General features: G+C 37.0%; 1 protein-coding gene across 3 annotated transcripts in view; it reads left to right on the forward strand.

Annotated features, from left to right (window-relative positions):
* Positions 1 to 16,853, forward strand: part of LOC103315351 — a 59,359-nt gene extending 42,506 nt beyond the window's left edge. For 2 of the 3 annotated variants that reach the window (XR_004227179.2, XM_031927007.1), the window contains exons 2-5: positions 14,085 to 14,395; positions 15,308 to 15,569; positions 15,728 to 15,802; positions 15,876 to 16,853. Coding sequence is in view for 2 of the 3 variants with exons in the window: in XM_031927007.1 (XP_031782867.1) it covers positions 14,085 to 14,395; positions 15,308 to 15,356 (360 nt within the window). In the remaining variant the exon portion in view is untranslated. The remainder of the gene's footprint in view (positions 1 to 14,084; positions 14,396 to 15,307; positions 15,570 to 15,727; positions 15,803 to 15,875) is intronic. The other variant, XM_031927006.1, reaches the window with a different exon arrangement.
* Positions 16,854 to 17,341: the final 488 nt, after the last annotated feature.

Genomic DNA, 17,341 nt, shown 5'->3' on the forward strand with positions numbered 1-17,341 from the left:
CCCTGTTCTTAGGTGGGCCATCTGGTCGTAGATTCATGGTGAGATGGTAGTACCTCACACATCAGTCTAATAGCTGCGTGGTTTACCTAAGCGTGCGGGGCATGCGTAGTGGATAGACCCTACTCACCTCCTTCAATACGTGAGCAGCTCTCCTCTGGTGGGTCTTCCACTTCAGAGCATAGGGAAAGCTTTTGTCCACTCAACAGATATTACCGGGTGGATCAGAGTTCATAAAAGTAAATTATTGAATATGTACCTGAAAGAGAATAAAATTACCTATCTTTTTACTGCAGAGAATCCAGATTATCGGTCGTCGCTTTTTGTTATACGATGAAAAGTAAAATTTGTTTAAACCGTGATAACTCGATAACTACTCTATAGAACTTTTCAAAAAAAGCATGGTGATTAAGAATGATGAGTACTACTTCGTGTACAAATATCAAGTTATTTTATTAATTATTTCCCGAGAAAAATCTTAATTACTGAAAATCTCTTCCCAACGATAACTCAAGAAAAAAGGCATGAATCATATTAAAAATTTTGATTTAGATAGATTTCCTCGGTGCCTTGATCTCCTTTCTTGGGCTGCTTCTTAGCTCAATAAGATTTTGAGGTATTTGAGGTTTAATTTTTTTTCAAATTTTTTTGAAAACGTTGTAACTCGATAAATACTCTACGGAAATTTTTGAAAAAAATCATAGTGATTAAGAATGATAAGAATTACTTAGTGACTAATTATCAAGTTATTTCACTAATTATTTCGTGAGAAAAAAATTACTGAAAAACGATACACCACGATAACTCAAGAAAAAGGCATGAACCATATTAAAAATTGGATTTAGGCAAATTTTCATGGTGTCTTGATCCCTTTCTCTAGGCTGCCTATTAGCTCTATTAGATTTTGAATTATTTAAGATTTAATTTTTACAAAACTGATCAAAGCGAACAAACAGAAAAATTCCATAATGCATCCATAATCTACATTAAATTAAAGAGCTTCATAAAAATTTAGATTATATTACACATACACGTATGCATGGCGCGTAAGGCAAATTATGAGAGTTTTTTTATTTGAGTTTTCTTCTATTTTTTAACATTTTCGTCCTGGATAATAAACAGTATTATACTAAAAAAATTGTTTATCTAAGGTTATAAATTTTATTTATAAAATTATATCAAATTTTACTATTAGTGTTATAATTTTTCCTATATAGCTTCCTCCTAGAGGAAAAGTTATAATAATCAAATTTTTGTTTCATCCCTTTAACTGACACCCTACTCCTCTACCTGATTGACTCATATAGAGTACATGCAACTAAACTCTCAAATCGTCAAAAGATACCATACATCCGAAACAGATTTATTAGAAAACATGTAATTATCTTCCACGAGCGGAATAGGAGGAAGCTAAGTGCCGATGTCTTGGCAGCGGTTTTTAATGTTTCGCTAGATGGAATTCTAGCTGGATAACCAACTAGTTCATGTGGTGTAAAATTATGGTTCGTATGAACGCTCGTTTTATAATGAAACTGTGCGAACTCTACCAACTTATCCTATTCGATTTTCTTTGATGTAAAATTTTTTATATATTTGCACAGAGGGTGGTGAGCTCTCTCTAAAGAACCATTCGATTGGAGTGAAAATGTCGTAATTTCAATCTTTGTAAATTTAAATCTACGCGCTACTTGTTTTAATAGTTTTCTTGTAAAATTTGCCCCTCTATCTGTTTCCTCTAACATTTCTTAACTAACGCGTCAGCTAACGAATTCCGCCGTTTGATCTGTCATAAATGCTATAATTATAAATTTAGTTAGTTGATCCTGTGTTGAAAGTATGTATTTATTATTTTTAGTAACATTAAATGGACCTACTACATCCATACAGATTTTGTCAAAAGTTTTTAAAGGTGTATCTCTAATTACCATATCGGTTGTTTAATTTTTATTCTTTTTAGCTTATTTCTCTGGTAATCCTCGCATGTATTTACTCTGTTTTGAATATCTACCTTAAGATTTTCCTATAACTTTTATTCTATTATATGTTCTATTTATCCCATCGAAATGTTCGCTCCTTGTCGAAGGCAGCTGCCTTAACACCTTAGCAGCTGACCGGGCGATGGGCTTATGAGAGTAGCACTCCCCATAAACGAGCGAAACGCTGCTCTCTAACTAATCAAGCGAACCGCCGTGTTGGCCGTGCGGTGCGACCCGTGAGCCGCCAAAAGGAGAACCTGGGTGGCGAGGCGATCTGAAGTTGCATGCGGAAGTGACCTGACCCATCTTTGGCTTCCGCTGACGTGCGAGACGGGAGGCCGGAATCTAGCCAATTCTGGTCAATCGGCTTAGGCGAGTGCGCGATATCGAATAACGTCTGCCGGAAACTCTTCAGAGAGAACGAGCACCTTCAGAACGAGCACCTTCGTTCGTGGTGGGAGGTTCGAGAGAGCCGAGGTGGACTAGTTCGATAGCGCGTGCTATACCCCGGTATGATGTGCCCAGTCTGGTACCGCCTTCAGTCATGTGTTGGGGCCATACCAGCTGCCCCTATAGACAGGGGGATCCGGGTGGCCGGGATGAAGAAAACTACTAAACATGGAGACCAATAACGAACATCAAGAAAATACACAAGAAATCCTGGAATTGGAAACCCTAAGGGTGCCAACAGCACAAGACGGTGGATATCCAATCCACAAAGCAAGCAGCAGTACCATCACGGAGTTGTGCGACGCAGCTATGCCAAGGGTGTCTTGAGGCCATATAAGACACCCGGTATACTGGTGGACGGAGGAAATTGCAAAACTTAGAAAAGATTGCTTTCACGCTAGGAGGGAGGCTCAAAAAGCTCTGAAAAGACAAAGGCCTGAAGCCCAGGACTTGTACGAGAGACACGACCGGGCGCGAAAAAGGCTGAGGGACGCGATAAAGGAAAGTAAGCGACGCTGTTGGGCAAAGATTGTCGATGAAGTGGAGAAAGATCCATTTAGCGACGGATATGCAATCGTTACCCGAAAGATAGGCGAAATGAAACAAACGGAGCCCATGGAGGCAGAAGTGATAGAAAAGGTAATCGATGGGCTGTTTCCCACACACCCCATCAGACCTCAGGCAGAAAGAACGAATGTGCCGATAGACGAGATACCCCCTTTCACCGAGGGCGAGCTTATCGCGGCAACCTCATCCCTGAAAAGCGGCATGACACCAGGACTGGATGGTATTCCGGCGGAAATGCTGAAAGTCGTCGCAATCCAACGGCCGGAGCTGCTACTGGAAATTTACAATCTGTGACTGATACAGGGTGTATTCAGCTCGAGATGGAAAAGGGTAAGATTAGTCCTTATCGAAAAACCGAAAAAAGAAGCGGACGCGGGCACTTCTTATAGACCATTGAGTCTATTGGATACGATGGGAAAGACGGAGGAAGCGCTGATTAAACCGCGAATACTTAGCGCCGTACGCGAAGCGGGAGACGAGATAGAGCCGATCGGCCATCAGAGAGGTAACAGACGCGGTAAAGAGGGTAGAAGAGGTTAGACACGCGACTAGAGACATCGTAGTTTTGGTAACGTTAGATGTAAAAAACGCGTTCAACTCAGCAAGATGGACCGACATACATGATGCCTTAGAGTCTTTCGGTGTGCCGCAATACATTATGCGTCTTACGGAAGATTATCTGAGGGATCGGGTTATAGAGTATGACACGAAGCAGGGACGTAGAAGAAGACCTATAACTGCAGGAGTAGCACAGGGTTCGATCTTAGGGCCGGACTTCTGGAGAATCTTGTACGACGGGCTTCTAAAACTCGAAATGCCGGGAGGCGTGATGCTTGTGGGATACGCAGACGACGTAGCCGCGGTTATAACGGCACGTAACGTGGACATCGCGCAAGCGAAACTAAACGCGATTATGAGTAGAGTGCTATGGTGGATGTCGAAGCACGGCTTGACTTTAGCGCTTAATAAGACCGAAATATTCCTCCTGACAGGAAAGCGCATACCTACCATCATACCGATGAAGGTAGGCGGCGAGACTATAACAACGAAACCATCAGCAAAGTATCTAGGGGTAACTCTGGACACGAAGCTGAACTACGGAGAACATCTAAATCGAGTCTGTAAAAAAGCCATGACTAGGATAGGTCAGCTTAGCCGACTCATGGCCAACGTGCGCGGGCCTAAGCCAACAGTCAGGCGGCTACTCATGGCGACCACCAACTCTATCCTATTATACGGAGCAGAGGTGTGGGTCGACGCGATGAGTATGAATAAGTACAGCGAAGGGGGGCCCTTAGAATAGCATGCTCCTACCGGACGGTCGCGGCCGAGTCATCGATGGTAATCGCGGGGGTAATCCCCATGGATCTTCTCGCGACTGAACGCAAGCGGATCTACGAGGCTCGCTTAGCGTCGAATAGCATCTCGATCGCCGCGGAAGAAAGAGAAAAAACAATGCGCAATTGGCAGACTAGGTGGACCGAATGTCCAAAGGTTAGGTGGACTAGGATCCTTATTAAAGATGTATGCCCGTGGGTGGACAGGAAGTGGGGGGGGGGGGTTAACTTTTACCTTACCCAGTTTCTCTCCGGTCACGGATACTTTAGAAGCTACCTGTTCGCGATGAACAGGGTAGCATCACCGGGGTGTAAGTACTGCGGTGACGAACGGGACGACGCGAGACACACGTATTTTGACTGCCCCCGCTGGGCCCCCCGGGCCGAGAAACGTAGAGTACTGGATCTGACGATAGGGGCGTTCACGCCCGAGACTGTAGCTGAAACGATGCTTGATAGTAAGCAGAACTAGGATGAGATAACGGCATATGTGGAGACGGTTCTCCGCGCGAAGAACAATGACGGTTGCTTGCAAGACTAGTTGTCGGCTAGAATAGCTTAAGACAGGCGACCCCCCGAAGGAATGCGAAAGCGGCTATCGGGGGGGGGTTCGCGGCCTTCTAAGAGCGGGAGTTTTAGTGAGTATGCCTGGTGTTGTCCCACACCAGGAGAGCCTCACACACGGGGAGTCTCGCACGACTCCTGTCATGGTGCATTATGCATTCCTCCAACTCTCCAGATAAACAAAAAAAAAATGTTCTATTTATACCCAATTGTCCTCCTATTTTAGTAGCGTGTAACATTTCAAATATTTTATCTCTTTGCTTTTCCTCTACATAAGCTATATTATTTAGACAGATAACAACCTTTATATTTGTACTTTCAAATATAGTTTTCAAAATTTTTTCAATTTCCTCCCAACTTATATTATTTATCCTTAGATCATTTGAAATGCTAAATATTAAATAATTTTTTTGCAAAAATATTGTTTTTAATAACTGGAATAACAATGATATTAGCTTTAACAGTAACTACTGATTCGGCTGTATTTAAACATACAACAACAATTTTATTTTTACTCTTATTTAATATTTCAAATTCATTATCACTTAAGTTTTTATTCCAATGAATATTTTCCTTTTTTAATAATTCCCGTATATTGTCTTCTAATGACTCTGAATAATATTATCATTGCGAAATTGTATCGTATTCTTGGAATCTACTATATTTTTCTGCTTATCGTGTCGTTTTTCCTACTCTGGTACACTTTTCTTTCGAGACTTTTGTACTTGGCCCTTTTGCGTTTTTTTATCTGTAACTTCTTATTATGAAGTTTCGATCTTTGTTCATTTATAATTTTTATCTTTTCATTATTTGTCAAATCTTGCGACGTCTGATTTTCTTCTCGCCTTTTCTGGGCTCTTGTTACTGGGCATATATTCATTTTTGGTACAGGATTCCTCAATAATGCGTCTGCATTTGTATTTTGTTTTCCAGCCTTATACACAATTTCATAATCATAATCTGCTAGTTTTAATCTCCATCTCTAAAATCTTTCTTTATTATCCGCAGATTTCAACCATAACAGTGGTCTATGGTCAGTTACAATTATAAATTTATTTCCATAAATATAATTTTTAAATGTTTTTAGAGCATACATAATACGCAGAGCTTCTTTTTCATAGGTCGCATAATTAAGTTCCACAGGCTGCAGTACTCTTGATGCATAAGCTATTGATCTGTCTTTGCCAATCTCACCTTGAGAAATTACACAACCTAACGCATATTGACTTGCGTCCGTCGTTATTATAAACGGTGTATCGAATTGCGGATATTGTAAGACCGGTGCTGAACATAATGATTCTACGAGTTTGTCAAATGCAGTTTGTTGCTCCAATCCCCACGTAACTGACCTATCCTTTTGTAGTAATATGGTTAGTGGCTTAGTCATTTCTGCTAAATTTTTAATAAATCTTCTATAGTAATTTATAAAAGCTAAAAACTGCCTAACATTTTTAACGTTATTGGGAATTGAAAATTTCTTTACTGTTTGTATTTTGTTTTCATCTGGTTTTATACCTGCTTCACTAATAACATGCCCTTGCACGTCTTGCTAAATTCACATTTTTCCGGCTCTAATTTGAGCCCCCCTTCTATTAATGCTTGAGCTATTAGACCGAATCTTTCCTCTAATTCTTCAATCGTGTCACTAAAAATAATGATGTCATCAATATAATTAAAACATATTTTATCAATATATTTGGCTAAAACTTTATTTATAACCCGCTGAAAAGTCCGGGCTGAGTCTTTAAGACCGAACGATAGGACGACAAATTCAAATCTTCCTAATGGATGTAGGCTAAATGCAGTTTTGTGAATATCCGAAGGTCTTACTTGATGAAAGCCAGATTTTAAATCTAATACATCAAAATATTTCCTCTTTCCAATTAAGTCTAAAATTTCATTAATATTGGGAAGTAAATATGGATCGGCTATAATCACCCCATTCAAGGCTCTATAATCTATCACTAATCTATCTTTTCTCTCCTGGGATTAGCTCCTTCTTCGGGACTACTAACGCTGGCGCATTGGACGCACTTTTTGTTTCTCTGATTGCTTTCGTTTCTTGTAATTTGCCCATTTCTTTTAAAGCTATTTCCTTAGATGTATGTGCTAATGGATACTGCTTTACGTATATTGGCTTTTCAGAAGTTAAGTTGATTTCATGTTGTTCTACGTTACATATACCTAATTTATCGTCCTCTATCCAAAAAACATTTGGATATTGATTTATCATGCGCTCGATTCTTTCGTCGTTTCTTTTACCTCCGTTTTTTAATTGCAATCTTTCGCAATTTTTCTTTCTGACTCGGTTTTCTGGTTTTATTTTCCTGGTTTTTATTTAAAAATTCAGTTTCTATATGTATAATTAATTTCTCATCTATATTAAATACTTCTACTACTTAAGCCCCTTCTGGTATATAATCGATGTCTATTAAAACATATTGATATTTTTTTTCTTCAAAAATAATTTTTTTATTCGCTTTAGATAGTTTTATATTATTTTCCTTCATAATATTTAATATCTCCTTATAATTCAGGTCTTTGCTTTAGGTTGGCGCTTTTTCAGGCGTTACTTGCTCTCGTAATACTGTATTTACGTCAAATAAAATTTTCTATATTTTTCTCATCATTTTTCAAAAAATTTTCCAATTTTTTAGGCTTGTTTTCATTTATCTTTTTGTTGTAAACTTTGTAATTCTGATTTGTCATTTATTTCGTGGATTTCTGATATTGTGTTTAAAATGGCGTAAACATCATTATTAAATGTGTTTTCAGTAACACTATCATATTCTAGTAATGGTTCTGCCTCATATATCTCTGTATTCTGTTTTTCATGTGATTGTTCAGTTTGCTTTAACTCATCCTCTATGTTACTGATTTTGCTAGTTCTACTCTCTTCAAAAATCTCTTGATTTGCTTCATCTTGCATTCTGATTTTATCAATATTATTCTCATGATCCGTTTCTTTTAAAATATTTTGTTGTTCGATATTATATGCATCATTGTCGCGAATAATTTCTTTCAAAATTATATTCAGAGCTTCTTTTTGGCATAACTTCATTCCGGTTTTTGTATTACATTTTTGATTTTACATTATTGACCTCTAAGTACCCTTCATCTAAACGCAGTTTACTATCTCTTAACAATTTAATTCCAAGTATTCCATCATATGGAATCACAAAATCATTAGGTGCTACGTGAAAATCAAAGTATTTGCCATTTATCGGTAGTTCTACTATACCTAATGTTTTTGTCGAATTATTTGCGATGCCGTATAATAATATTTTTTTTTACCTAGCAGTTGTGTTCCTATAGGAATTTGATTTTGCTTTATTATATTAGTTTGTGCTCCACTATCGACAAGTAATTACATAAATTTTTAGAATTAGGATTTATTATTTCAATATATTCTAATAAATCATCCAATTTTAAATGATATATTTCTAGTTTGATTTCTTTTTCCTCAAGCGATTGAACCTCCTGCCGATCGTGATCTTCATAATTTGCCCTGTTCTAATTTTGAGACGATATTACGACATTTGTTTTAACCGTGTTTTCTGTATTGCTGAGTGGATTTGTGTGCAACTTCTCGGCCACTCGGTCTGAGAAGACTTTATTCGTTTCCCGACTCTACGCTCTGCTGGTTTTGTAATCGGAAACATTCTTCTCTCATATGGTTTGTATTTTTGCAGAGACTGCAAAATTTACTCGCGCGCATTTCCAATGATTTTACTTCGGTACAATTGTTATGTTATGACCGCTTTTGTTACAATATGTGCAGTTTTCCTCTCTTCTAGCAATACTTTCTAAATTCTTCAATTTTCTACACTTATATACAGGGTGACCACGCATTTCGCATTAATCACACTTTATTTGGCTATTATTTGTATTTTGAAAATTAGTATTTTAATTGTTATAGTTGCTATATTTTCTAAAATTATCATAGTTATTAAAATTTCGATATTTACTATTTGAATTATTAAAACTTTGCTGTTAATTACCTATTTGAGGACAGTTTTTAGCTGAGTGCCTTATTTCATCACAGACTTGACATTGAAAATTCGTTTGAAAAGATTTTGTCTTGTGTTGCGCTACTAATATTTTGACTTTTTCACATTATATGGCTTCATGGTCTTCTGCATTACAAATTGAGCACATTATAAATCTGTTATTACTGGATGTTCAAGTTGATTACATCGTTTGCATATAACCTCTGGGCATGCTTTTATCGTATGGCCCGCGCTATTGAAAAATTCACATGAATTGCTAATATCTACCTTTTTTGTACAGGCAGTTGGATCATGACCACTTTCCTTACACTTCCAACGCAATTCATGTTCTATTTTAAATGGGCATTGAGTCACAGTATGGCCCATAACCTGGCAATATTGGCAACGATTGCCTTGAATTTTATTCAGTTTATACGTGTCTGTAGAATGTCCTTGATTATTGCAAAATTTACAAATTAATTCAATTTCATCTTTAACTTCTCTGCAGTTGTTCGATAAATGCTCCTTGTTTTTACAATATTCACATCCCGAATTATGACAGAATAATGCTTCATGCCCATAACTGTCACAGATGTGACACGCGTATATAGTAGCATTACTTGTATTGTGATTATTCGAATTGCTATATATATTATTTATTTTATTGCATAAAATTCCTCTTTTATTGAATTTCGATTCTATTTCTATCACTTTTGTAATGGCTTCTGTTAAATCGGTTACTGCTCCCAATTCTATTCTGATTTCTTGCTTTAAACTTTCCTTAAAACCTTGAAAAGCATCATTATTTATTTTAGTTTCAATCGCGGCCTTTTCTGTTGCTGTGAGATCTTGTACTTCTTTGCTGTCCTTAATCTTCAGCACTAACTCTTGCAATCTATTGGCAAAACTAAGAACCAATTCGTCTCGTTTCTGCAAAATTTCTTCGATTTGCCCATACAGAGAGTGCATATTCTCAGTAGATGGGTATATTTGTCGTATTGCTTTTATGAAATCTTCAATAGTATTGATTATTGCATTCAACATTGCCTTGTAAAATTCCCCTTTTAATTTAATTTTTAAAATTGGAATTAAATCTGCTGGTGATAACATATTCTTGGCATGTTTTTTTGATATATTCATTTACCGAAATACTTTTCCATCAAATTATTGTACCAAATTAGCTACATTGTAACGAGGAACAACGTCCCTCGCCACGCCGGTAATCGAGGCAGGATAGAGAGTGCCGAAATAGGGCGGCGTTGGCTCAAGCGGTAACACGCGCGCCTAGAGATCTCGGGAGCGCCGGATCGATTGTCGCTCCCGGCATCTCCTTTTGTGATTCTCTCCTCTCACGTAAAGTCTCACCCCGTTGCATGTAACGAGTTGAGCACCACAGCCAACTCGTAGCGGTATGAGTATGTGTATTTGTAAGTGCGAAGGTTTGTAAACCTTGCTGTCAATCGACTTTTTATAGCTTAAACAAAATCAGTGCTCAGCGTGAAAATTCCACCGAAATTTATAATCGTGATTCTGCTTTCGACAACGCTAGAGATCTAAATACCGACTCGTTTCACGACGTTAGCTCGCTTAGCAATAGTACGGATTTAGATACCCAACCAGGTACTTCAAATAGTTCTAGTCAAGACATTGCGTCAGGAAATTGCGCTATGGATGTACCAGATGATTGGAGCACTCTTTCGTTAGATGACAAACTTGCTGTTCGTAAAGTGGTCTCTACTTACTCAAACGTAGGCAATCTAACTGTAACAACTAACAACCTTACTGAAAAAGTTGATAAGTTGCTCGTAGACATCTCAGGGCATAGTAAGCGTTTGCAAGATTTGGAGGAGGAAAATGCTACATTGCGTATCGAACTTACAGGCTTAAAAAATAGACAGGCAAGGGGTAATGCGAAGTATGAAATCAAGGTCACAGGAATACCGTTAAATTGCCAGACCCCATTGGAAGACCTAACAGCTGTAATGTTTCATAAATTAAACTTAGACTCCGAGTTATCTGATGTGTACAGTTATAAGGAGATCAAATCAAGACATGCGCGGAAGGCTATTATTCCAAATGGTCAGTCACAAGATATAGGTACCTACTCATATGTTATCGAGTTTAAATCACTTTGTGTTCGCGACAACGTCCTCAAGGTTAAGCGTTCTAGTGGTATTTTAAAGATGCGTGATTTGTACACTAATGGAGGTGATTCGATTATAAATTTCTATGAAATATTGTCGCCATATGCGAATAATTTGTATCCTGCTGCCAAAAATCATGCTCGTTCGTTAGGCTACAAATATGTTTGGGTTCATGATGATAATGTTTTAGTACGTAAAGATGACACGAGATTATTAATATAGTAACTTAGCGCGATAGAATCATTGCAATGACATAAATCACGCGAGCCAAAGAAATATAACAACACAAGCTGTTTGTCAATTGTTGATATTGAGAATAAGTTAAAAACAGTATCGAGTACGTTGTGCATAGCCCAGCTAAATGCAAATTCTATTAAAGCTCATTTTGTTGAAATCGAGGAATTTATTATTAACTTGAAAATTGACATTTTATCCATTTCCGAAACATGGCTTACGCCACTGCATGAATCCTCGAACTTTAATATTACTGGCTATAATTTTGTGCGCAAGGACAGAGGACTCAAATCGCATAAGCGTGCATCATACATTGAGAGGAGAGCGTAACCTACGCTATTAATTTCGTTATACTGCGCTGAAATTATTTTGTTTTACTTTGAAAGTGCTTGATAGATTGCGTAATTTTTTGGAATTCATTCAGAAATGTTATTTTACTATTGTAGTTTGATTGTTATACGCCATACGGTAATGTGACCACTGGTGTTAATAAAGTTATCTATCTATCTAGCTCTCTCTCTCTCTCTCTCTCTCTCTCTCTCTCTCTCTCTCTCTCTCTCTCTCTCTCTCTCTCTCTCTCACCCGGCAAAACCAAGTCTATATTTTTCGAGTCCATGAAGAACGTTAACGATATTAAATCATGGAACTTGCCTGGGGTTCCGTTGCCGGACGGAGTGATCGTCCCATTCGGTGAGACGGTCAAGAGTCTCGGTGTTGTATTGGATAGCAAACTTACTTGGAAATCGCAGGTGGATGCTATCACGAAAAAAGTAAATAAAACCCTGTATAGCCTGCGGTTTATCAGGGGCTGCACCACTGAGACTCTTCGTAGAAGGCTAGTTGAGACACTTATACAACCGCACATCGACTACTGTGCTGTGACTATCCTGGACGCGTCTAACGAACAACGAATACGGATACAGAAACTGAGCAATTCGTGTGTGAGATTCATCTTCGGGGTTAGGAGGGATGAACACATTTCTTACCGGAGGCATCTAGAATGGCTTTGCACCGATTCCAGAAGGCTCTACTTTGAGGCCATTCTATTATACAGAATAATCCGGATCGGTGAACCTTCGTATCTGGCCTCAGTTTAATAAACACAAGCAAAGACCCTCCAGTAGGGGAGTTCCCCCGGAACTGAGCATCCCTACCGTGAGTACTCAAACTGGGGCTAGGGCCTTCCAGGTCCAGGGTGTTCGGTTCTGAAACTCTCTCCCTTCTACTCTGCGAAACCTGCCATCTCTCGCCTCCTTCAAGGGGGCACTACGGCGGCACCTGCTGGTCACTGAATCGTGATGACTTTGAGCCCTCTGGCTCTGCATTCTTAATCTTAATATAGTTTTAATCTAGTCAAACTCGGCCCTTAGGCCGTAAAAACTCTTCCAGTATTACGTATTTTTAGATTTCAAACGTGCAATACGGATAGGTCTATGACCTAACCTTAAATGTACAGCGTAATATTAGAAAAGTTTAATGTGATAATTAAATATGACGAAATGTGATTTTATGTGATTTTATGTGACGGTATTTTTGTATATTTTATTTTCTCTTTTTGTTAGACTGTATGCGACACAGTCTTTGTGATATATATTGTATTATTTTTTGCTTTTAGCAAATAAAGACCTATCTCTCTCTCTCTCTCTCTCTCTCTCTCTCTCTCTCTCTCTCTCTCTCTCTATCACGCACACATACTCTAAGCACGCATTCCCACATTATTTTTTTAGAAGACGTGCACGATTTTCGATTTTATTAAGCCTAAAAAGTGAGACTAAAGTCGCTGTTTTCCGTCTGACGAAAAAAAAATTTATCAGGTGCAAAAGAGTTTTAACACCCGCTTCTGAAAATTACCTAAATTTTCTTAAATTAATTGTTTTTACATAGATGGCATCACCGCTCAATTGCAAGTGTTAGTAGTAGTGGTTTAGGAGGACCTGAGAGTATGTTGAATGAGTATTTCGTCCAGTCCACGGTCAAGTCGTAAAACGGCAATTAGCCCTTTGTCAAGCCCAAAAAACGCGAAAATCAGACATGTCTTATAAAAACGGCCTTCTGCTCCCTTTTATGATTCCACGCGGCTTTGACTCGCTATGCGCACTCGCCTTCAACTCGTTCCGCAAACGTGCACGCGATTTAAAACTATTCTTTAATTGTAATTTTCACTACACGTTAGACAAAAATTTAGATGCGTTAGATACAAATATTAAATTTTCCACACCTTTTTACAATGTTCATTCATTTTAAACCAAGTACATTCTTTATTCTATAATAATAATAGTAATAATAATAATAATATAATAGAAAGCAGGTCGGATAAGGAGGGCATATTTTACAAGATTACATTTTTTCCCGCTACGTATTTTGTAATAAGATTTAAAAGTATTGCTTTCAAATTGTTCCACTAACGCAAAATTATTCATTTTTAATTTTCACTGACTCTGTCTTTTTTCCACATTCTCACGACTTTTTTTTCTTTGACTTCTTTTGCACGTGTGTGAGAAATTGGATGGCGAGTTTTCCTACGTATCAAAATTGCTGCACAAGTAATTTATTTTATTCAAGTACAACAATTAGTTTTATTTAGATATCATATTTATATTATATTCGTTATTTATTTATTTTGTAATTTGACAAAGTAACTTTATTTTATTTTAACTATTTTATTCACTACTCAATTGATAATCTTCAAATGCATAATGGTTAACGAAAATACGTTTTAATATTTCTCAATGCCATTTATATTAATTAATTTGTGTATACATGTTTATTTAGTTACTTATATATTACAATTTATAGATTCTAAGTTATAGCTTTTAAAATTTGCAGGAATTCCCGACAGTACTCGATGGTATTCGAAAGGATTCCACTAAGTATTTTCATGGTGGTTACCTATATAATCGCGATTGGCGACCGGGTATAAAAACACCCACCTATCGATGCAACACAAGATCAATCACAGCTTGTCCAGGCAAAATTATTGACAATGACGATTTGTCAATAGTACAGGTGCGTGAACACATTCCGCATCCTATTGAAGAAGATTGCCTACAGCAGTATGAGTTTAGAAAAGAGATATATAGAGTGTGTGAGACAACTTTCGATCCCTTTGATGTTATTTACAATCAAGTGTCATTAAGGTATAATAATTAAGTATAAATTATTATAGATATCTATAAAAACATCATAATAACAATAAGAATACAAGAATATTGATTTGCAGGTTGTTTTGTGAGAAAGGAGAGAAAAAATATTTTCTCTTTTCTTCTCAACGTTTCGATGGACAATGCCGCCCTCATTAGGAGACTGATGTGAAAAATGTGTGTTTATAAAAAAACTTGTTGGTGTATAATAATGTACAGTGTGAATGAACACAAAAAATCGAACAATACTGTAATTTCCGATCACATCAACAATTTGAATCACACATTCAATTTCGATAATTATCACATTAAAGATAGAGAGATCAATTTAAATAAAAGACTAGTTTCCGAAATGCTACACATACACCTACAAGAAAACGGTATTAATAAGAAGGAAGACACACAAAATTTAAATACAGTATACACTCTTCTTATACACCAGCTGCAAACAAAACAAACATAAGCCATGCTCTGACGTCAATAGCGGAAGAAATTGTCAAGACGGCCGCTCGACTCTCTTCTCATTGCTCTACGCTATATAAACGCGACGAAAATTTCGACTCGCGCGAATTAGAATCTAAAAAATTTTGTACTGATTTTCTCTATAATTGTAAGTTTTATTTTACACTGTACATTATTATACACCAACAAGTTTTTATTAAACACAAATTTTTTACATCAGTCTCCTGATGAGGGCAGCATTGTCCGTCGAAACGTTGAGAAGAAAAGAGACAATGTTTTAAAGTTTTTTCTCTCCTTTCTCACCACACAACCTGCCTCGGGAAGACCGATACAGACAAATCAATATTCTTGATCACCACCGAGGGACAACATCAGATAGAAAAAAAACCATTTTCTCTAAAAATATTGTTGATCATAAAATACATACATATTTTTTGCACATACTAGAAATCGAGTTGGTGCGAGACACTTCACATTAGAAAGATTAAGATCATGAATGTTACTTCATCGACGATTAAATGTACCACCTCTTCCGCACAGTCTCGATGAACTCAAAGATTCTATAAGGATATTTGCACTAGTAATCTCTGGATTTTATAGGGGGTCATGTACAGGGACTGATGGATCCGTCGCTTTAGTTTTTATCCATGAAGAGATAATGGAGCCTTTAAGAAATTGCACTGTGCTTTACATGGACAGTACATTTGACGTAAGTATCTTACTGATATCTATTTATAATAAAACAAAACAACATGATACGGAGGTTGTAGTGTTTTTTTAGTGCTAAATTATGGCACCAAAAAATTACGTTTGTCTTTAAATTATGTATATTTTAATTATCTACGCTTATTTTTTTATTACTTCTAGCCAAGACCATGAGAGCCCGCTGTGTCTGTCTATGTCAAACAGTTATTTATTATACATTTTACAAGATTGCTTGTCGTAAGAAATATATAAAATAATTGTCTATTATTTACATCTATTTTACAAATTATATAAAATTACAACTTTTCAGGGTTTTCCTGTCATTTACGCTTTAACGAATCGAATGACTAGTGCTATGTACTGTGACGTCAGCCAATTCACAGCCAAACTTTTTCGATTCTAAAAAGACAAATAATACTTTACAATCAAATCAGAAATCAGAACGTAGAAAACCATACACTGCATTTGAACCCATTACCATGACTAGCGTCGATAACTTACCGACAACTGCTAACCCGTTTGAACATAGAGAGTTGTTACCCCGCGGTACCGACTATCGTATGGTAACCGACTACCGTGTGGTAAATGAGAAATTATCCAAAGAAGATAAATAAATCGAATAACAAACGAGTCATGCTGCGTAAAAACGCACTTACAATATACACATATATTATTATTAATTTACTAACATTTATTTCTATTATATCCGTTAGATTAAGTCATGACCATAAGTGCCTTATATAATCTCTCTGCTACGAGTAAATTTAGAAATTTAAAAAATTATATTATTCATACATATAAAACACATTTTATTTTAGCTTTAGAAAAACGCACTCTTTCTACAGAAATCAATAGTAACAGAAACCATGATCAACTACCTCCTGAAATCCAGTACTAATAGAAACCATTATCAGCCGCCTCTCAATAGCGTGACGTACCTCCTTAGATCTCCTGCTCTCCTGATACTTTTCTCGTCTTTCGGACCTCATATCTTCCTTAATATTGCAGTCAGAAAAATAATGTAAAATACTAAAATCATGTAAAAGCTCTCACCTACATTTTAGCATCGAAACCGCAATGAAATTTATAATAATTATTTTATACTAAAGAACAAAGTTATATTATTCTTCATGCGTATAAGAAAGAGGCGTATAGAGTAAGAAAGTGATTATAGCCAACTCCGGTAACACTGCTTTTGTATTCTGAAACCGATAAGTCCTCGACTAGACCTCTAACTGAGCAGTCACTTTATAATTTTCGCTTGAATAAATTTCATAGTATTCTTTAACCTTTTTGATCCTTGAGTTTTATTTTCGAGTATTAAAACTTAGAGTTATTACGTCATTTTTTTTTTTTTTTTCATTTGCTTACTGCTACAAAATACATAGTCTTACGACTATTTGATACCATTTCATCCAATTTGCAAAATAAGTATAATACAGGATTATACTTATAAAATCGAGGAGCGGATAGACCGGCTTGAAGACAGAGTCCACTCTACGGCTTTCTTACCCGGGCCTCCTGACCCGGCACTTTCAAACATCTTCAGGAGTGGTGACAGCAGCCCTAAGCAGCCAAACTTAACATATTCTCCTTGCAACAACACCAGCCCTTTGCAGGACTTGTAAAATTGCCTTGACCGTGGAACAGTTAGGTCTCATTTCTACCATCAAAAGTTAAGTAATTAATTTTTATTAAAAACTTAGCTTCACACGCGGAGACGTAACAGTACACAGCATTGTTTACATTTATTTGTACCCTTATTCCCGAATTACG

Source organism: Nasonia vitripennis (genome assembly GCF_009193385.2).
Source record: "Nasonia vitripennis strain AsymCx chromosome 3 unlocalized genomic scaffold, Nvit_psr_1.1 chr3_random0008, whole genome shotgun sequence".
Lineage (NCBI taxonomy): Eukaryota > Metazoa > Arthropoda > Insecta > Hymenoptera > Pteromalidae > Nasonia > Nasonia vitripennis.